At 37.3% G+C, this 21,992-nt stretch overlaps 1 protein-coding gene across 6 annotated transcripts in view; it reads left to right on the forward strand.

Moving 5' to 3' along the window:
- LOC113091123 (probable phospholipid-transporting ATPase IA) overlaps positions 1–20,103 on the forward strand; it is a 112,327-nt gene extending 92,224 nt beyond the window's left edge. For all 6 annotated transcript variants that reach the window (XM_026256558.1, XM_026256560.1, XM_026256562.1 and 3 more), the window contains 8 exons: positions 2,151–2,229; positions 4,084–4,145; positions 4,479–4,535; positions 5,573–5,680; positions 13,451–13,539; positions 14,615–14,707; positions 14,970–15,061; positions 17,653–20,103. In XM_026256558.1, the coding sequence (XP_026112343.1) occupies positions 2,151–2,229; positions 4,084–4,145; positions 4,479–4,535; positions 5,573–5,680; positions 13,451–13,539; positions 14,615–14,707; positions 14,970–15,061; positions 17,653–17,750 (678 nt within the window). In that variant the 3' untranslated portion in view covers positions 17,751–20,103. The remainder of the gene's footprint in view (positions 1–2,150; positions 2,230–4,083; positions 4,146–4,478; positions 4,536–5,572; positions 5,681–13,450; positions 13,540–14,614; positions 14,708–14,969; positions 15,062–17,652) is intronic.
- Positions 20,104–21,992: the final 1,889 nt, after the last annotated feature.

A 21,992-nucleotide genomic window follows, 5' to 3' on the forward strand; every position in this document is an offset into this window, starting at 1 on the left:
CCAACATAGTTTGAAAAGGCTTATTACAGCGTCTGGCAATAGTTGGCACAAAATAAAGTTGATCCTTTCATGCTGTTTAAGCAATTAAGCTTGCGGTGCTTTTCTTCAGGCAGGACAGACAGCCATTCACACCTACATTCTTAGCAACCTATCCCACCACTTTATGTCTTATCTATAGATATGAAAGTCCTTAAGTCTGGAATTTTTTGCCTTCTATATGAAAATCTCAAGTGCAATTACTGTAGATGGATTAATGTCCATAGCTTAGTAGGGGATGGGTTATAAAAATTAACATTTTAAGTATAAACTTAGCAAACACCACTTTTTCAAAGAATATGAGGGCTGTGTCATAGTGCCCTTCTGCAGTGTGTTTCGTGGGTTTAGGATGAGCCGACTGTCTGTAGGCCGGAGCCCTGAGCTTTCTTTGGCTTTGCCGATAGCGGAGGTGAGGGGGTCAGGGCAAAGAGGCCGAGAGGTCATACAGGGCCTCTGTGAAACAACACAGAACAAGACAATCTCAGGATATTCCTCTTTTCTCTCACTCTCTCATTCTCCTCTCATTTCTCTGCATCCCATCCACTTCAAGAGGTTTCATGGCCACCACACAGTTATTTGTAAAGTTAGATTCATTATTGGGGTCAGTAAGATTTTTTTATTTTTTTAACTTATTTAATAAATGTATTCAGGTAGGATGCATTAAATTCATTAAAAGGGACACTGAAGACTGGAGTGATGGCTACTAAAAAATACAGCTCTGCCGTCATAGAAATAAATGACTTTTGAAAATATATCAAACCGTTAAAACCGTTTTAAATATAATAATATTGCACTGTATTTTTTATCAAATCCAGCCTTGGTAGCATAAGAGACGTACTGACCCTAAATTGTGAAGGGAGGTGTGTGTGTGTGTGTGTGTGTGTGTGTGTTTGTGAGAGCGAGAGATTTGATTCATTTTTGCATGACTGTGTGTAATCATTCCCATACGTCCACACCATGGCTCATTTAACACTTGTTGTAAAATACATATTTTATTACATTTTATGAGAATCTTTAAAGAAAATTCAATTTGTGTTGATAATTTAATAAACAAATTTATATTTTCTCCTCACTTAAAACTATATTATGAAGTTATTGCCATAAAGTCCTTATTGATAGAAATAATACAGAAATAATAATAAATTAGCATAGAAGCTTAATTTTTGGGTGATCTATTCCTGAACCAGTTTGATTCACAAAATGGATCTCTCTAGCAGACTCTAAATCTGATTCATTCCTCTAACATTTGTTCATATTGAGAAATTTGTATTTAATTTAGTGAATAAAAAAAAGACATTTTAATACTGTTGACTGTCTCTCAGCACAAGTATTTTGCTGTTTTCCTTATAAATATTGGGTTAATCTATTGTGTCTTTGGGCAGTGAACAGTCTCAGACTTTGCAGAGGTGAAAAGATCAACACCAAGGGAAAAAAAGGGGGGTTTGGAAACTGGACCCGTGACGGACCTGATTTCATTTCACGGCTGTTTCATGCTACATCGCTTATTAGTGTTTTGATTGGCCATGTCCATGTATAATGTAAATTCAAAACAAGGCAGTTTTTGGAGGAGGATATTTGTTTAAATGGCACATCCAAAGTCCACATGCCCTTGTATACAGTCACAGACAATCATAGACTTTATACCGTACCTTTGTAAGCGATAGTTTTTCCGTGCTCCCAAATAACCATGCACTGTTGCGACAGACTCATATATCTTAATTTCTTAAACTTGTCTGTATTTGTACTAAAAGTATCCATTAAGGATTTGGGGTTTTTTCACAACTCACAAAGAAATGGTTGGGGAAATTCGATGAGGCAACTAACTCCAGAGAAAAGAGAAGCGATGGCAGAAAAACACTGCTCACTGACATCTCTCATATAGTTGGCGCACCTCCCCTCTCCCTCTTTCTTGCTCTCTCCTCACTCACAGGATATACAAAGAGTCTGTCAGCGGGGTGGACATTGAGCATGGAGGCCTGACAAACCTTCCACTTAGCCTAGCACTGAGAACACATAAAGGCCTGGGGGTCAAGGGTCACCAGCAGGGTTAGGGTGGCCATGGTCTTTCTCATGCCTCTCTTCTCCTTTTTTTCCCCTCCTCCACTCTGCTGCAGGTCTTCTGGGCTCATTGTCTGAATGGTCTGTTTCACTCAGTCATCCTCTTCTGGTTTCCTCTCAAGGCCTTCCAGCACGGTAAGCACACATACACACTCTCTCTCACACTACTTTTAGTTTTGGGGGGGGGGTTAGGTCCGTGGGCGTCATATTGAAAGACGGGTCTACTCTGGCTTCTCATTGGCCACCATGAACATCTCAAGATTACTCGTATACACACAAGCACACACTCTCTTTTTCTCCATTTCCACATACTCATTTAAAGCAATATTTAATTCAAAAGTGAAAACTTTCATAATTGATCATGCCTTTCCAATCCTGTATGACTTTCTTCAATTAAACACAAAGTAGATGTTTTAAAAATATATTTTTTTTAATATACTGTAATGAAAGTGAATGAGGACTGTGGCTGTCAAGCTTCAAGAGATGCACTGTAAAATCATCATCTATATTCCAAATCTATTCCAAAGATATATGATTTCTTTGTGTGACAAAATGAGCCTAATTTTACTTAAAAATTTAAAGAAAATGTATGGTTTACAGATAATCTTTCACAGATAATCTTTGTGAAACGATTATTCAGATTTAGTGAGTTAAACTTTGTGAACGAATCAATCATGGGGTTTTGTGAACATGATCCACTGATTTATTTAAAGATTCAGCTCATAATAATGATTTCTCTCATGAACATGTAATGGAGAGCTAAAACAGCCAATTTCAGTCAATAGCTAAATTTTTTACCTTTTCCTCATGTAATGGAGGTCATCTCAGAGCTTTACAGTAAATTACCGTTTTAATTTTGGTCTATGGTCTATAAATTGCACTTTACATGTATTCGTAAGCATGTACAAAGGAGTGTGCAATGCATGTGAACAGATTGTGTGCGTGTCAGCACAATTATCTGGCTGACTTCAGGACCACACAGTCAGAATCAAACCTGCTTTTTAAACAAAGCACCAGTGACTGTCTGACTGACAGCCTGTCAGCACCACACACACACTGAAACACACATACCTTCCTGATCCACATGTGGTGTCCGTTGTGTTTTGCTGTGCCAGAGTGCTGATGGTTTTGGATCATCCGCTCTCACTTACAATCGGAGAATGACTAATATTCCTCCGCCATGTGTGCACTTTTGTGTGTGGCATTTCCAGATTTTAAGCAGCCTTTACCATTTAATCAGATATGTTTTCTGAAGCAATTACCACAAGCCAATAGCTATCATCCTGAAAAGTCAAGAAAACCCAGATTGTCTCTATGCTCAGTTAATCCTCAATGATTTAGGGGGATCTGTTTTCCAGACCTCTCTGTACAGCTGTCAACAGCTCCTTTTACACCCACTCTTACCTTTTATTCACATGACCATTGGAGCACAGGCATGTCATAAGAAGAGGATAAGTTTGTTACAAGCTTGTTGGTTCAGATTAAACAGGCGTAAATGCTTTTTTGGCCTTTGACCACTTTCTTGAGGATGGGAAATGTGAAGAAAGGGTAGAAATTCGTAAAGAGGTCAGATGCAAACTTGCATGACCCACATGAGCACCACAGCTCCACTAGGCCATGGTTCTGACCCTAACAGGACGTCCTAGAGAATGTTTAAACATTTTTTACACTTATTCAGTATAGGTTACGCTCAGTCAGTAGCATTTGTGAAATTTTTGACTTAATACCTAATTTTTTTCCTCTAATGTTAGAAAATCTGAGTCTAAATCATATCAAGTCTAAATTGTAATTTGTATTTCACGCACCATGTATGTGAACAGTCCTTTTCTGGTATTCTTGTCCATTTAAATGTGAGCATTAGAGCCCTTTTGAGCTCAGCAACCTAATGGAGTATTAAGCTCCGTCTCACTTAGCTGTGTTTGTATGCACACGTGTGTGTTAGCATGTGATCATTCACTCTAAAAGCCTTCTTGTTGATTCTCCTCACAGATACCGTCTTCGGAAATGGAAAGACACCAGACTATCTCCTCTTAGGCAACATGGTTTATACAGTAAGTGCATTTGGGTCCTCAGATCCTCACAAAGCGTCTCTGTGTCCTCCCCATCACCTGACACTTTGTCCCGGTTGTCCTGCTGTGAAATGTTCCTTCTGATCAGAGTCTGGCCTAACTGAGGATTTTCGCTCCCTTTTCTGCCAACATTTTATGTACTGAAATGAAAATGAAGCTGATCTGCTCTATTTCAAACTGTACTTCAAACAGAAACTGTTTAGAAGTTCCTGTCTGCTGACTGCCTCTCATTAGATCTTAAATCTTTACAATCTAATCTGTTTATGTGTACATGCAGCTCAGATAAGAACATAAGAATGTCTCTCTCTCTCTCAGTTTGTGGTGATCACAGTTTGTCTGAAGGCTGGGCTGGAGACATCTTCCTGGACCATGGTGAGCATTTGGAAGACTTTTTCCATCCCTCTCTCTTTTCTCTCCCATTTCACTGTCACATTTCCTTTGAGTTTATTGTTCCTCTATCAGTAGAAACACGCTCCTCTACCCCTCTCACTCATCTCACTCACCCATTTCTTCTGCAGCTGATGTCATGGAAAAGTTCAGAGCATTCAAATATGATGTCATGCTTGCATTGTTAATCGAAGCATTTATTCACAAATGCAATTGTAGTGCAGTGTTGCTTCAATTTTATAATGTAATTAACAGTTATGATGTCATTGTAAATTTGATCAAAATGCAGTAAAAATTGCAATAATTTTTTTTTTAATTCATTGTTTATTTAATATTGAATTTAATTTTTTTTTAACTTTTATCTTTTAGTTAAAATATAGTAATTTAGAAGTCTGGGGTAATGACTGCTAAATATTCAGCTTTGCCATCACAGGAATAAATTACAATTTAAAATCTATTCAAACTGAAACAGTTCTTTTAAAATTGTAATAAAAGTTCACACTATTACTGTATTTTTTAATCAAATAAATGCAGAATTAGTGAGCATAAGAAATCTTTCAAAATCATTCAAATCATAATAATTCCAAATTATTGACTATTATATATATATATGTGTGTGCGTGTGTGTGTGTGTGTGCGCGCGCACTACTGTATATACGTATGCCATAAAGTTTATTTCGTGCATGTTAAAAATGTAGTCTTTCTCACTGCACTTTTTTGCAAGTTTAATTTTCACAAAATCACATAATGTGCAAATTTCATGCCTCAAATGCTTGTTCATGTGATTAAACAAAAACACATGTGTGTAACATGCTCCCATATGTGCACACTTCTGATTTAGCTTGTGTTCATGTAAAATTCATGTGTGTTAAGGGTTATTGTTATGTATGTCACTAGCCTAAAATTATAATACATCTTTCAGACAAGTTTTTGTACTGTTTGAGTGTCAGGCTGCCAGTATTATCAGCAGAATGATGAATCTCCTCAACTCACTGTTTTCTCTCATCTTTTCTGGCTTATAGTTCAGCCACATTGCCATCTGGGGCAGCATTGGATTGTGGGTAGTCTTCTTTGGCATCTACTCCTCACTATGGCCTCTGATTCCTCTGGCCCCGGATATGTCAGGACAGGTAAAACATACAGTACAAACATGCTTATTTACACTACTGTTTTTTCACAGTTTTTTTAAGAAAGTATTAAATTGATAAGAAGTGAGAGCAGAGATATTTATAATGTAAAAACAAAAAAAGGAATACATTTCTTTCTATCCTAACTGTCGTTCTATCAAAGAATTCTGAAAAAAATATGAATCTGTTTTTGAGCACTAAATCAGCGTGTTCGTCTATGTTCACACTCGGTGTTTGGGATTGACAGACTCATTTTCTCACAGGGCTCGATATGTCCTATTCTCATAGCAGCTTACAGCAGTGTCTTAAATACTGTCTTTATGAGCATGCAACAGGAGTCAAGCTCGTTCTGTTCATGTTTATCACCTGAAACCGTAGCGACAGGTACTAGAAGTAAAATGGTAAGATAGTGACGTTCTTCAAAATGAAAAGTATTGTCACATTTGACACAGAAGTCTAATCAGTGTGTGAGTTTATCCACCAGATCTTCATTAACCAACAGCTGTTTTTATACCCGAATGAGAGTGGAGAATTTGTTGTGCACACACCACACATGAACACACACAACATTCCCTTGACATGCCTATGTGCAGCACAGAGTGTCGCTCTTGTATACTGTATTCTGCTGCTGAATGATTGTAGCTTTTCTAAGGATTTCTGATTTCTGAGGAATAATGTGACACTGAAGACTGTGAATTCAGCTTTGCCTTCACAGGAATAAACTCTTGGTTTTTTTTTTTTAAGCAAATTTGTCCTCAAACTTTACTAAAAAAAAGCACACACAGCCCATCCTTCTCCTTGGGGCTCTGGATGTGTCAGGTGATATAAAACACACAGAGACCATCTTTTTTCTTGCCTGGGGCTCTACACTGTCTATGCCATAATCTGAGCATTAAGAGTTTGTGTGTGTTCATTAGGGTGAGCATGGGCCTCCGTAAGGCCTCGGGGCACCACAGGTCTCTGCTCTTTTCTCACCTCATAATCTCCTAATGAGGCCTAATAGGCCCTATTTGTGTCACCTGCCAGGAAGAGCAGCTTAAAAACATCTGCAACTGCCTGTGCAAACAGAGCTATCCTGGAGTCTAGACAGAATCCTTGTGTATTTATAATAGTTTTGTATAATGTTCAGTCAAATGTAATAAAACGTCATTTATGTTTGCTATTTATTGATATATTGTCTGTACACCAATATGAGAATGCTCTGTTTACATGCTTTGTTGGCGTTGTCTAAATACTCTCAAAAGCATCCAAGGTTTTTATCCCAGCATCTGTTATTGTGTAACAGTAGCCTCTTCCTCTCATGAGTGTCCTGCACACCCGGCCTGAAAGGCCAATCAAATGGGCTCATTTATATTTACATGTAGGGCAGTAGAGATCAGACCCCAGGGGCTCAGGGTTACCCAATGCCGAGGGGAACCATAGCCAACGGCAGTACATCAGAGGAGAGGAAGACGCCTGAGAGAGAGCGCACCTGAACACACCTCCGGGCCACCACACACTGATCTCTGACTGCTGCCACAGCTGAGAAAGGGGAAAACCATTATGATGAAAATAGTTAAAAGACATGCCCCACCATTAAATCTATTTAGCTGAATTGCTACGACATTTTCATGGTACTCCATGAATGGATTTGTAGCATAATGATCTTAGATGAATGATTTCCGTTTGGTTTGGATGCATCACATCCACAGAAAGCCATTCATAAATTAAAGTCAGGCAAAGCTGTGTTTGTAACATTAAAAGATATTTGTGAATATGGATTTTATTTGCAAATCTCTTATTTGAATTTAATTGTTTGTGAAACATGTTTGTGAAGATGTATGCGTGGATTCTATTATTTGTCATTGTTTAATTGTTGTTAATCTCTGCATTTACTTGTGGATCATATTTTATTTATCTACTTTATTATGCAACAGTTCTATCTAATCATATCCAAGGCACTTCAAAATAATAGCATGGTAGGAATTATTTTGATGTTCCCTGGATAACCATGAAAATACCATGGCATATGAATGTGTTAATCATTGGTAAGATTTTGTAATGTTTTTGAAAGACGTCTCTTATGCCTAATTTATTTGATCAAAAACATTTATTTTATTCCTGTGATGGCAAATCTATATTTTCAGCATCATTCCTCCAGTCTTCAGTGTCACATGATCTTTCTGAAATCATTCTAATATGCTGCTTTGCTGCTCAAGAAACATTTCTTTTTATTAGCAGTGTTGAAAACATGCTGCTCAATATTTTTTCCAATTTCTTTCAGGATTCTTTATTTAATGGAAAGTTAAAGAACAGCATTTATTTGAAATATACTTATTTTGCCAAATTATAAATGTCTCTAATGTTTCCTGTGGCTCAGTGGTGCAGCATTTCGTTAGCAGTGCAAAAGGGGACTGAACTTGAATTTGGCTGGTTAACTTTTTAAATTCCATTATTTTTAGTCAAATTGGACTGCCAAATGCTTTGGAGTACTGAGACATGTGTTAGATATGCATATGTAAGTTTTCACTCAAACTGAACAATTTTCAGAAACCGCTACTAGCTGATTGCTTTAGTTTTAGGGCCTTAGTGGACTAGTTGTAAATCACATAAATGCATCAAGAAAGGTTTTTTTTTTCTCTCTTTTTAACCTATGACTGCTACGTATTTAACTTGTAGTGTCACACAAATGTGACACAGTGAACCTAGAGTTTGTAATGTTACAAGAGAATAAAACTACAGACCTTTGAGATGGTCTGAACTGCTTTAAAAAACTCTTAAATTAACCAGGTGTTGCTCAGAGGCGGACCGAAACCATGAAAGCATGAGGCACGTCATGACATCATTGGTGTCATCTTGTGTCTGGGATGCACTCTGTAATCATTTACAACATTAGTAGCTCACTAGTCAATGAGTTAGTGACTAGTGAACAACTGCTAAATTATTGAAGTTGAGTTGCTATGTACTCTTAAATAATGAATGATAACAATGTACTTTTGATCTAGTAGTCTGCCGCACTAGTTCAGACAGTCTTATCACACCGTGTCCCACTCAAGGCAACTTGAGATGCTGTGTTTGACATCAAGAGCCTGCTGAATATCCAACTATCACCTCACCTGCCATTACAAAACCCTTCTCACCTCACACACCTGTTAAAGACACGCATACACACATTCAGCTAGTCATGTCATGAATGCCCCTTTGAACAGACGCACATCACATCCTGCATCCAAACGTATGTAGAATTTAGATAACACTCTAAAGATAGTCAAAGCGGATAAAACAAGCTCTACAACAATGCAGAAAAGGTCTTTAGTTGTCAGAGGCATGATGTAACTGTTAGCTGTGTTCTGTGGTGCATTCCTCTCCATTCTTCCATTGAATGCAGCAGACCGATCTGTTGTATTCAACTGCACCTGGTATCTGTGTCAGACAGACCATTCATCTTGTTCCACTCTCTTTGATGTACAAGATTTCACCTTTAGAGCCTCGCTCTCTCTATTAACAGATAAAACTACAGCCTCCTGCTGCTTTTGTAAGACTACATTCTGGAAACTCTGTTTTTGTGTGTGTGTGTGTGTGTGCGTGCGCATGTGTGTGTTGTGAATAAATTGTGTTATTGCTCCAACTGAGTGACTAATTTTCTACACACAGTGTATGCCAAAGTTCGTTTATTTGAGTTCTTTGTGTTTTCAGATAGTTTTTCCTAAATTTTCCTCAATCCATGCAGATGTTCCATGCTCAGAGTGGAACATGAGGTTGATGGGATATTATAGTATGTGTTTTCCATACTGGACACTCAAAGGCTTTGTGAATACCTCCATCCCTCATGCCTCGAGATGACAGCAGCTGAGTATTGCTGTATTTGCAGGCCCTGATGGAATTAGATGTCTCTCTTGCTTTTCTTCTCCCTCTATATTTCTCGCTCTCTTTCAAACACAACAGGCATTAGATGGGGCTCCAATTGTATTTCACCATCTCGTCCATTAAGACTTTGAATCTCTGTGCTCTACACATTCAAACCACAAAATGACTAGAGGAACTTTTGAGTGTTTACAATAAGGGTGTTTATATACACAAGTTGCCATTTAGAATTTTTGAGAGACTGACTTGGCTCAAAATAAAAGCATATTTTAATTAATTGCAAGTGGAATATTTAGATTTTGGGAGAAGAGGCAAGGGTGAATGACCACATTTGAATTGTTTTCATCTCATATTTACCATCACAATGGGTGGTATTAACATACTTGGGCCAACATTATCACTGGCAGGCATGAGCAGCCAAACTCTGCTATTTCACAGCACCGCTGATTAGTGCACCCAGGCATAGTTAATCCATCCTGTCAATCACCAGCGGAAGTTACCATGTGGGTATCAAATGATAAACACTCCGACTCAGTTTGCCTGGTTTAGCCGCTAATAGAATCGGTCAACGTTCACTTTCAGGTTTTGAAAGAGGTCTGTGTGTGCTTCTGACTGAGCAGCATGGTAATTTTGATTAATTACAGTTTGTGCATGAAAGTTTGTGTACATGTCAACTTATTGGGGCTTACAGTGTGTACTTATATAGAGTGTGTTTTTGTCATATTTCCATTTAGCAACAGCTTTTATCCCAGTTGCATGTACAATGTGGTCAAATCCAATAGGGAAATGTGATCATCTTATCCTCTATTCAGTGGTAACTCTAGTTTAGTTTGCCAGCTCTGGAGAACACATTCAGTGCTTTGATTGCTTATGACAAAGGATGGGGTGCTTTGTGTATGTGTGCATATCTTTGCACAATTTATTTTCTAGGTATTTACATAATATGTTGCATGTTGTTTTTAATGCTAAGAGAGGGGAGAAAAATCAGCTTCAGCTATTAACTGTGTCTGTAGACCATTGGTACACCATCTAGAACCATTAACAAATCCAAAGTCCTATAATTTATCCTATAGTTTTTGGAACATTGTGGCTGGCTACTAGCTTAATTGTGTGTGTATCTGTTTGAGAATGTGTCCAGCAGACAAAGGGAGTCAATGTCCTGTCGAAACAGTTGATGCGGACACCCTTGATTGCCAGCCGAGACGAGGCCATAGTGGTTTATTATTCTGCCATAAAAATACACCTATGGCATGCATGCTCCCAAAAGCCAGCTAGATTTTGTTTTTCACCAGAACTATCCATAGAAATGTTAGAAAAACATACTATATGAAACTTTGTATGTTCCCTTTATCATCTTAATTCATAGCATAGTATTCCTATTTATTGATTTTTAAGAGTATTTATAACATGCAAATTAGCAGGAAAACATTAATAAAATCTGATGTTGTACATTCATAGTTACTGACTCCAATTTAACATTCCCACCACTGGTTTTATTCGTACTTAATGTTTTTGAGCCCCTCTGGTCCTGTCTGATTGTTCAATACATTGGCCCCCAATGAAAATTATTTAACTGCCATTATCTAAGAGAAAATTACATTACCTCTGGGACTGTCGAATTTCAGCACAACATGAATATCTTTTCACCCATGCACAATTTTCTCTAATTCCTCTTGGCAACACACAACACTTGTTTCATTCAGGGTCAAAGATGACATTAGCAGAGTGGAGGAAGGCATTCAGTTTCCAGTCATTTGGGATTTCCTGCCTCCCTGTTGTTTTGTTAGACATCAAAGTATACTTTTCTGTAATGGTGAGTAGATTAGTTAATTTAGAACACCTGAAAGCTGTGGTAGATTGCTCCAGGCAGGTGTGCCTCTCGGCTTTATGCTGGGGCCTTTACTGCTTTAGATTACAGGACGTTGATTTGTCTCTGAGTGCCGAGTTTAGACAATTGGTGCAAGCATGCATGTTGAATGGTTTTGTGATCTTTGACATTTAATGACAGGTATTTTCAACACAGTTAAGCCAAAAAATACAGGATAAGCAAAGACAACTGCATCTCACACCCCACTACCCCATGCCAGAATATCCCTGTATTGTGAATCAGACCCTGTGGAACAACAGAGAACCCTTTCTTTTACTGTTTCTCTCTCCTTTTCTCTTTCTGTCTCTCCAGTTTCCTTCTTTCCTCAAAGACTTTCACACTCTTCACTTTGGATGTGCCTGCTATGATTAAGATGCTTTGTATTGAAAAGACACATTTTCCACAAACTATTATAATTAACTGAGAAATGTATGTTTTCTTTATCATTACATCACTGATTGTCTTAGTATCACACAGTTCAAGACTGATTAATCTGTCCTGTGGTTGTTTATTTAATTAGTGTATTTTGGAAGATGGATGTTCTGATACTGACCTTGCTTTGGCTCTCATTTTAGGAATCATCTGTTTTGGTTGTGGAAATTTGAGAAGTTCAGTAAAGTAATGAAGTTTTGCACTTGGTACCATGCAGTGCTTTCTCAGAGTGATTGTTGGTAACATCCAGTAATCTTGACTGTGATAACAGACAGTGCTGTTTATGCATGTTATGAGTTATTCCACATTAAAATATGACACAAATAATGGCCCTCATAGCTTTTTCTTAATCTCATCCCAGGTTAAATTAGCTTGTCTGAAACATTAGGTACTTGTAACTATTTGGGTTGGTGACATTGAGGTGAATGCAGTGGTCAGTATTCCTTTACTTTCCATATGCATATTATATTAGCAAATTGGAGGAAGTTTTTATTTTTAATTGATTTTATTTATTTATTTTTACTAAAATGCCTAATTATATTTCAGGATTTCTTCTGCGAAATTAAATGTGAAAGTAAGCTCTATAACATAGGGTCATGTATGAAATGATTACTAGATATGAATTAGCGTTTAAACTATTATATAATAATTATAAATATTATTTGAAAAGTGGTCTAGTGATGTTAGAGGTTAACTGTAATGTGTTTTAATGGTAACTATATTGCAAGTACAAATATAAACTAGAAAAATAGCATCTAGAACACTTTAAGTCACTGTTATATGCTTTAATGTTAAATGCTTAATTTAATAATTGTTAAATGATTTCATATTTTATTATTACAAATAAAACAAAAAAGTTTTTTAGAAAGTGTTTTCTATTAAAATATAGTTTAAAATGTAATTTATTCCTGTGATGGCAAAGCTGTATTTTCAGCATCATTCCTCCAGTCTTACGTGTCACATGATCCCTCAGTACTCTTTCTAATATGCTGATTTGCTGCTCAAGCAACATTTCTTATTATGGTCTGTATTGAAAACAGTTGCTTAATATTTTTTGCTATTTTTTTTTTCAAGATTATTTGATGAATAGAAAGATCAGTGCGTGCGTGTGTGTGTGTGTGTTTCTGACAGGCACAGACAGCTGTGTAATGATATAGACCCTTCTTTAAAATATGGTAACATCTTACCCCACTGTCTCCCATGTATCATATGAAGAAGGCATTCTGATAGGTCAGGGTCATCATTTGGGATCATGGGTTTAAGAGAGGGGATCTGGGAAGTACCATTAGCAGTTCACAGTTGGCATCCCTACTCCAGCAGACTGCCGCTCTCATCTGTCTCTCATTTCACCACTTCTTGTCTGTCTGTCTGTCACACACACATTTAAAATGCACCAGGATGAGAAACATTCCAGCCCCCCCTTAACTAGATTTCATCTTTTAAGTTTTGGTCAGTTTGGTGATTAAAAGCTGAGCTCTCTGTAGTACTGATGTTGTAAGAGTCCAGTTAAATGATTTGGTTAAGTTCAGAAATCAGTCACAAAATGTTTGTCTTTGGTGCTCTGTCTCATCTCTCTCTCTCTCTTTGTGTGTGTGTGTGTGTGTGTGTGTGTGTGTGTGTCTGATTACCAGGCGGACATGATGTTCAGTTCAGGAGTCTTCTGGATGGGTCTGATCTTCATTCCCATCACCTCTCTGGTGTTTGATGTGGCCTACAAAGTGTAAGATGAGATTCTTCTTCATTACAAGTCATTAAACCCTGAACTGATCATTCTATGAGAGATCCTTGTTTACATTTTTTGTCATGTATACCATTTTAAAAGTATTGATGTATCATTTAAAGTGCTTGCTACATTCATTTGGACACGTTTAAATAAAGTTATTTGGATACAAAATATATTTGGACATATCTAATTTTAATTGTTTACTCAGTTAACTTTAGTCCATTGAACATTAAGTATTTGAGTAGAAAATCCATGATTAAATGAAGTTAAGCCAAAGTGTTATAATAACATAGCAAGTTTAACCTAACTTTTCTGTACACATATAGTAGTTAGTAGTAGTTAGTAGTAGTTAGTAGTAGTTAGTAGTAGTAGTAGTAGTAGTAGTAAATCTTGTTAGCAGGTTTTTAACGCAAACACACTTGACGCCAACATAACAGAAGCTTTCACAACAGAGCATTTAACAAGTCTCCCTATTTTCTCATATTGCTAAAAAATGCATCAAATATAATTATTTTTCACAATTTTCTCTACCTATACAGATACTTAATTGAACAATTTATTTCAAAATGATCGAGCAAAGCCAAAGTGTAACCATTTCAAGTCAGTTTGACATGATGCAATTGTGTTTGAACGAGAAACCTGAAACACTGGGGTTAAATCAAAATGAATTGTTTAAAAAAAGAGAATAGCATAAAGGAAAATTTGCTGAAGGCAAATACTGTAATGCACCGAATAAATAATCATGCATAGATATGAGACAAAACTAAAGTAAATAAAATAAAAAATAATAATCATAATAAAAAATCTATATTATATTAATTTAAATATTTATTATTTGTAACAATATTTTTGTTTACTTTTGCAAACAGTTATTGCTGTAAATTTAAAAAATCCAGCTTTTAATATGGTTTTTTTTTTTTCATTGGATTTGTTAAAATATTTTCTGCATTTTTTTTTTATTTTTTTTTATATAGAGTAGAATAGGGGATTTTCAGTTACAGTCTGGGGGTTTTTTTCTTTCATTGTTCTCACAGTTTCACCTTTTTTTTATTTATTTTTTTCTGTGTTTCAGTATGAAAAAGGTGTACTTTAAGACCCTGGTTGATGAGGTGCAGGAGTTGGAGGCACTGTCGAAAGATCCAGGAGCTGTGGTGCATGGGAAGAGGTGAGGGCAATTCCTCGTGAATTCATAATAAAACAGAATAAACTAAAACAGCAGATCAGCAGGGATCACCTCCAAGTGTAAACGATCCTACTGGCTGCTCTCCCGGCTCCGGTCTCATTCTGTCTCCTCAACCTCTCACTGGAGACACGTCTGTCCAGCAGGAAGTTTGTCTTTAATTCGATCGCTCTTCTGTGGGAAGAAAAAAAGATACATAATGATGTCTGTGTCTCAGTACTGTTCCTCTTTGTGTCCTTCCCTGTAGTTTGACCGAGAGAGCCCAGCTCCTGAAGAACGTCTTTAAGAAGAGCACCGTCAGTCTGTACCGGTCTGACTCCATACAGCAGAATATACTCCGTACGTCAGCGACACACATGTGCTTTGCCAGCCACAGGAACATGGATGCAGACACACCTACATGTTCTTCACAAGGCAGACACCACAGACAGACTCATGCAGAATCACTGATGCACACACACTCTACCATACCCATCTGCAGCATCCAAATGCAGGTTCACGCTCAAACGCAAGGGCTTATAGATGAGCAACTGCAGACACTCACAGATGTACAAATCTGAACCAAAACCCATGAACATTAGGTGAGGATGTTTGTTCTTGACAGCTGTGGATAGGAACTAATGTAGTCATAATATTCCTTGAAATCAACAGCTGCATTAACAGTGTTCAGGATAGACTGAGATGGCACCAGTCGTAGAGTTTCTTCTCAGGCAGCTGTTATTTGGGCACCAAAACTCAAATCTCATGTTTTATCAGGGAATAACTTGCACAACTTGAATTTCGCTGAGGATATCACAGTCTAGATCTGACTGATTAATGAAGCTCATTCATGAGGTCATAATATGTGCAGTCACAAAGTTCACACACATACACACATGCACACAGTCTTATCAAATGACTAACATTTCCTTCCTGGATATGCTGTTATACTACACTTCCACTTTTCATGTGCTTCCTTTCAGTGGTTTTCAACTGGTGAGCTACAGGTCTGCTGTATGCAAATGCTCAGTAAGGATAGAGGAATAAGGCTTATAATAAATGATTATATATTTTATAATAATATTTATTTAGACAGATATTTCAAAATAAATTTGAATACATTGTTTATATAAATTAATAAAATTATAAACTTTCAAAAAATTCCAGTGCACTTTATAAAAATAATATAATATTTATTAAGTGTATTTTATTAAAAACAAATTTTTTTTTAGTAAAAATTACCTTTTTATATTTAAATGTTTTGTATTTGTATGTGTGTGTGTGTGTGTGTGTGTGTGTGTGTGTGTGTATATATATATATATATATATATATATATATATATATATATATATATATATATATATATATATATATATATATATATAATTTTTAACCATTTCTTTTTTGCTTTTGTGTAATAAACTGTCAAATCTCCTGAAGCATAACCAGTTGAGAACCATTGTCTTTTAATTTCTTTGTAGTTTTACATTAACATTTCTTTTTATTTTCTGTTCGTTACCTCTCTTTATTTGCTGTATATTTTTTTCTGTTTGCTTTTAGGTGAGGATGGTGGACGTTCAGTGATAGTCTGACGTTATATGCTTTCTTACCCCTTAGCTCATACCGCTAAACAGTTGCCTTAAAGACACTATACATATTAACACCATAACTTAACCTGCATTGTCCGTCATGTCCTTCCCGTTGCCCACCAGTGCATGTGCTGCTATTCTGCTGTGTTTTTGATTGATAGGCAGAGTCATATTTAATCATTTCAATATCCTGCTATCATTCCCACAATGCATTGCCCTCTTCGGCCTCTTGCATGTGCCCCCTCAGGCCAGCAGGTAGAGGTCGAGACGGTTGAGACATAAGGTGAGTCATAGATCAAAGGGCCAATCCCAGTGTGCAGTGCTGTAGAGCCCATAGTGCCTGCATGAGTGAGATCTGTCATATTAAAATAACTAGAATCTGAATAGCCGTCGTCCAAAAGGACAAGAATAACTATAGTTGATGGAATGAGTCCCGTTTCTTCTTTTTTTTTTAGAAAGAGTAGTTGATTTTTTTTTTTTTTTTCAGGTAGAATCAATAATCTGGTTTTACGACTCTCACAGTGTCTTATTTCCTGCCAGCTTCCGTTTAGATTCTGCCAAGATAATTACTGTTGACCACCCCGATCATCCCAGGCAGCCCACCCACATTGCCGTAACCGGTTTCTCAAGGTCCCCTCCGAGACAGATTTGAATGTTTTTGTTTATTTCTGGAGCAGGCGGTCAGGATGTTGTGCATCTGATGGTTTTTTGCCTCATCTTTCTGCAGACAGCAGACAAACCTGCTTTAATTGAACACTACAAATAGTGTTTGCAGGTCATTGTAGATTCCCAACAACTGAATCATCCAGACAGTCCTCTTGAATCCTCTTTTGAGTTTACAGACGATATACCCAGATTATTTATTTATTTTTTATTTATTATTGCTGAGCAAATATACATTTATTTATGGCCATAAATATGTATTTATAATAAATCAAATATAATTGTCTATTGTTACTTCATTAATTATTATATTATTAGTGTTATATATAATTTCTGTAATACATGAATAATATAATTTTATATAATTAACATTATTTAGAAATGTAAAGGCCTTGCGTAATTTTTTAATGACAACCATAAGGTGCGGTTACTTCTGTTTGTATGCACACATTATTTTCCTTCTGATTTAAGAAATCTTTTATTTATTTTCCAAAGTGAACACCCTGGTGATGATTTAAGGGAAGGCTCATACTAGAGAAACAAAATTAGCATTTTTTCCCCATCTCTCTGCATGTTGTTTATTTTATTTGCTTAATGTTTTTATATGATTTAATTTATCACTTGTCTTGTAGGTTTGCCAGCAGAATGTTTAGTTGAGTGTATTTATCTGATGCATGTTTTCTGGGTCCTGTTTACAGACGGCTACGCATTCTCTCAGGATGAGAACGGAGTGCTCTCCCAGTCTGAGGTCATCAGAGCCTATGACACCACCAAGCAACGGACCAGTGAGTGGTGAGATCCGGCTCGCTGGGCCCCGCCCCCTCTCAGAGGTCACTCAACTTTTTAAAGGCTGGCAGAGGGCTGAAGCCTGTCAACTTTGGCCAGCTTTGGGCACCCTGGGCAACAACGGATACGAAAAACAAAGGACTGTGTGAGAGAGAGAGAGAGAGAGAGAGAAAATCAAGTTGTGCTGTAGTTGTGTATGTTCAGCAGCAGACACGAGCACTGTGCTAGCATGTTTTTGCCCAGTCTGCGGTCAGTATGGTTTCTGATCTGTCAAACAGAGGAGAACAGCATACCTCTCTCCTCCGCCATTCCTTCGGCTATGAGTGTTACAGCCAAAAATGATGAGGGTGGTGATAAAGGTGTTGAGAAACATTTGTGGTAATGGTCTTTGACTGTGACTTCCTAATTATTAATGGCACATAAAACCCTTTTGTTTTTATATTACATATGTATTTTATTTACGTCAGAAAACGAGCCGTATGCCAGATAACCAGAAATGAAGATCCAAAGAGCATAAATGCGGTCTCTATTTTAAAAACAATGTTTAGGAATAATAATTATGTGTTAACCAGATGCGTTCTGCACTGATTTGAGAACTTTTCCCTTGATTTTTATTTTATTATTTTTCATATTAAATTCTAACGTATCCAGGCCTTATATTTGTTGCTGTCTTCAGCCATTACTGGATATATTGCATTTAGGTATTTATGTTGAATTTAAATTTAAGTTTTTCATTTACGTTTAACAGCTTGTTTTGATCAGTCTGTCGCGCCTGATTCTTCAGGTCATATCTTGCATGTATCTACCTTTTTTTTTTTACAATTTGGGAACATTTCAACAGCTTTCTTGATCATGTTTCTGCATTCCTCATCTTACACGGCTGCAGTGATCACAAAGGTGCCTAACAGGATTTTTTCCCCCAGCGAGACAGTATTTCGGAGACTCTTGCTAGGCAGCGTTACACCACGCTTACACGTTAGACCAAAATAATGATGTATCAGGCTGCTACACAGACAAGAGCTTTCTAAGCCACACATCGAGCCTCGGCCACATCTATGTGTTCAGCTCATCGTAAGGGACTCATGCGAAACTCTTTTAGATGATCAGATGTTCACCATAACGTTTAGAACCAAGTGTTTATCCCTCAAACACAAGTGCCATTAGCATAGGGGAGGAAATGAGGATTTTGCCAGACCCACACAGTATCGATACAACTTTGTCTCTGTAGTTATTTAGTGAATTTGTATTTTTATATTGGAGTAAGTGTGACTTTTTGGACTGATCTGCTTTGTAATGAAAACGTCGTCCCTCTTTTTTGTGGTTCCCTTCAGACACTGGTCGTGGTTCATGAGCTTAAGTGACTACAGCGGTCTTATTGACGCTTCTTTTTCTGATGGTGGAGTTTGTGCGTTGGTTTTTTTCTCCCTGTGGGAGAGCACGCTTTGTATCGTGCGTCTGCGCAGTGTGTGTCCTCTGCATGTGCATGCGAGCTGCGTTTCGGATGCGTGTGTGACTGAGTGAGTGTTCGTGATCCCGTCCGGTGAACTATATTAAGAGAGACTTGAATGAGGATGCGTGTGTGACGTCCTCTGTGTTGTGCGGTTGTGTGCTGCTGCTTGTTGCGTTCATCTGCACGACTCCAGGTATACTAACTGTGAGCTATATGGCGATGCATGGCCCTGTACATCAGCAGGTGTGTGTCACATGTCTGGTCTGTGTGTTTCGGTTTGTATGAAGCTCTGCTAAAGCTTGACCAGAGATGTTGCACAATGCACTCTTTTATCTTTTATGTGATGAGTATTCTCTTATCTAGTTCATATCAGTTGCAGTTTATTTCTCTGGATGGATGTACTGTACATGTTCTTTATTTAGTTTCAGATCTCACTGTAACTATTCTAATTCCAGCAGAAAAGTCTTTTATTTAACGTGAAACGAATATGTTTATAGCTACTGTGCATTTAGTTCCTTTAGGTGTGCTTTTGACCGATCATTGGTGTTGGTGGGTCATCGTTCGACTCAAACACTGGAAATATGAGGGGTGATGTTGGTTAACGGCTTGGACTGTTGCTTTCTAAAACCCTGTCTGTCAAAGTGACTGAATGCTTGAATGGAAAAGTCGTTCTTGATTTCGTCTAAGTGTTAATTGTACACTGAATCTCCCTCTAGTGTTGGGCACTTTAAAGAATGAAAATGCACTTTTATATGGTTTCGGATTCTCTGTTGGGGGTTTTATTTTTTTTCTTTCGTATCTTTCTTTTATGTCTTTTTTGTTAAATGATTGTTTAGCATGTTGGAACTGCAGATGTTTAAGTGTTTTGTCTTAATTGCCATGAAGGACTACTGAAATAAACTTTCCAACTGAAGCTGCTCTTTGGTGATTTCTCTCATTTTTTGTTGCATTACCAGATTCTGTTTATTACATCCTGATGTAGCCTCAAGGTTGTTCAAGATATACACTATTAGTATAAGAATAGTTTTGTAGCAGGCATCAGGAGAATCCCTGATCATATGTTGTATGGAGTATTCGCAGAACAGATCAGATGACTGTCTATCGGGGATTCATTGAACACAGAGTCATGATTTGGCAATAATCTATTTTGTTTCCATACCATCAACTTCCAAGAGCTTATTTCCTGTCTAGACCAATGCATTTCTAGCTTTTTTTACACAAGCGTTAAATTATACTTCAGCAAACATTTCCCTGCATGAATAAAACTCTGCTTCTGGCTGCTATCACGTTTATTTCTTAAGAAGACAGTAAACTCTTAATGCATTGGATTTTGTTTCCTCTTTAAAACACCTTTTAGTGTTTCGCTGCATGCAGAGCACTTGCTAATACTCACTTCTTTAGGATGTGTACTGCTGATCCTCTTCAAAGGGCAGTCAGGGTGTTCAAATGTATCTCTGTTTACAGCCACCGAAATCTTTTCAAAATGTTTAATCATGAGCAAACTCTATATTAAGCATAAAGTATTTTCTGTAATGGTTGCATTGGACAGAATTTTGCTCTTAGTGTGGAAAGGCAAATAATGTTGAAGCTGGTCATCGTGTGTGGCATTAAACAGGATGTGATATCAATCTAAACAGGAAAAGGTGGAGAGATGTCAAATAGATGACATCCCCTGTAGTTTAGATCTATCATTCAGACTGCTCTGTTGGTCAGTGACATTAATAGAGTTGTTATCTGTTCCATATTTTAATAACAGCCATTTATTTACATTGGCTGCTCTCGATGTAAATGCATCCATGGCTGTGTCTCTAAAACGAATTAGTCCATAGGTTAAAACAAGTTTTCCCTTCTTGGGTAACAGGACACTGGAACGTCATGTATTCTCAGCCTGTTCTAAAATGGAACCTTTTACGTTAGTGATGTTATACGGTTTCTTTAATGTCCTTTCATTCCTATGTCTGATGTATTCCTGTTGTTTCAGAGAGATGAGACCAACTAACCACAGGTGGAAGATAAAAGAGTTTAATTTAGCTCCAAAACACTGTTGGTTAGAGAGTGTAATACTTATATGAAGGCTGCCTCGCCACATGCTTCCAGCTGCTCTGTACATTTAGATACACCTGAACATTTACAAAACGTCTCGCATCAAATATAACAAAACTGTGTTGCCAATGTAATCTGAAACGGAGCCAATAATGGCTTTCAGATTGCTACAAATTATACAAAATTGAAAAATGAATGTTCTCCAAACATTAGAAGCAGAGGTTTTCCCAAGGGTAGCTGTACATTCATGTGATGTTAACCTGTTCCTTGTGTGACCGATACTCTATGTATTATGAGCAAGAATAATGCATGATGAATGCCTGTTTTAAACATTATTAAAAAAAATTTTTGTCTCAATCTGGCAACTAAACCTTTAATCTGACCCTTTGGGAAAATAACGATAATTTCTAGAAAACTCGCATTCACACAATGCACCATTTGTGTGCAGGACCCCTAAAATGGGATTGAGATTGTCATGAGATTCTGTCGTCCTTTTGTAATGCCTATACAGAATACATATAAAATTACCGTATTTTTCGTACTATAAGTCGCACCTGAGTATAAATCGCATCAGTCCAAAAATACGTCATGATGAGGAAAAAAACATATAAATCGCACTGGACTATAAATCGCATTTATTTAGACCCAAGAACCAAGAGAAAACATTACCGTCTACAGCCACGAGAGGGCGCTTCAGTGTAGACTACAGCAGCACTGAGCAGCATAGAGCGCCCTCTCGCAGCTGGAGACGGTAATGTT

The sequence above is a fragment of the Carassius auratus genome, unplaced genomic scaffold (genome assembly GCF_003368295.1).
Source record: "Carassius auratus strain Wakin unplaced genomic scaffold, ASM336829v1 scaf_tig00214077, whole genome shotgun sequence".
Classification (NCBI taxonomy): Eukaryota; Metazoa; Chordata; class Actinopteri; order Cypriniformes; family Cyprinidae; genus Carassius; species Carassius auratus.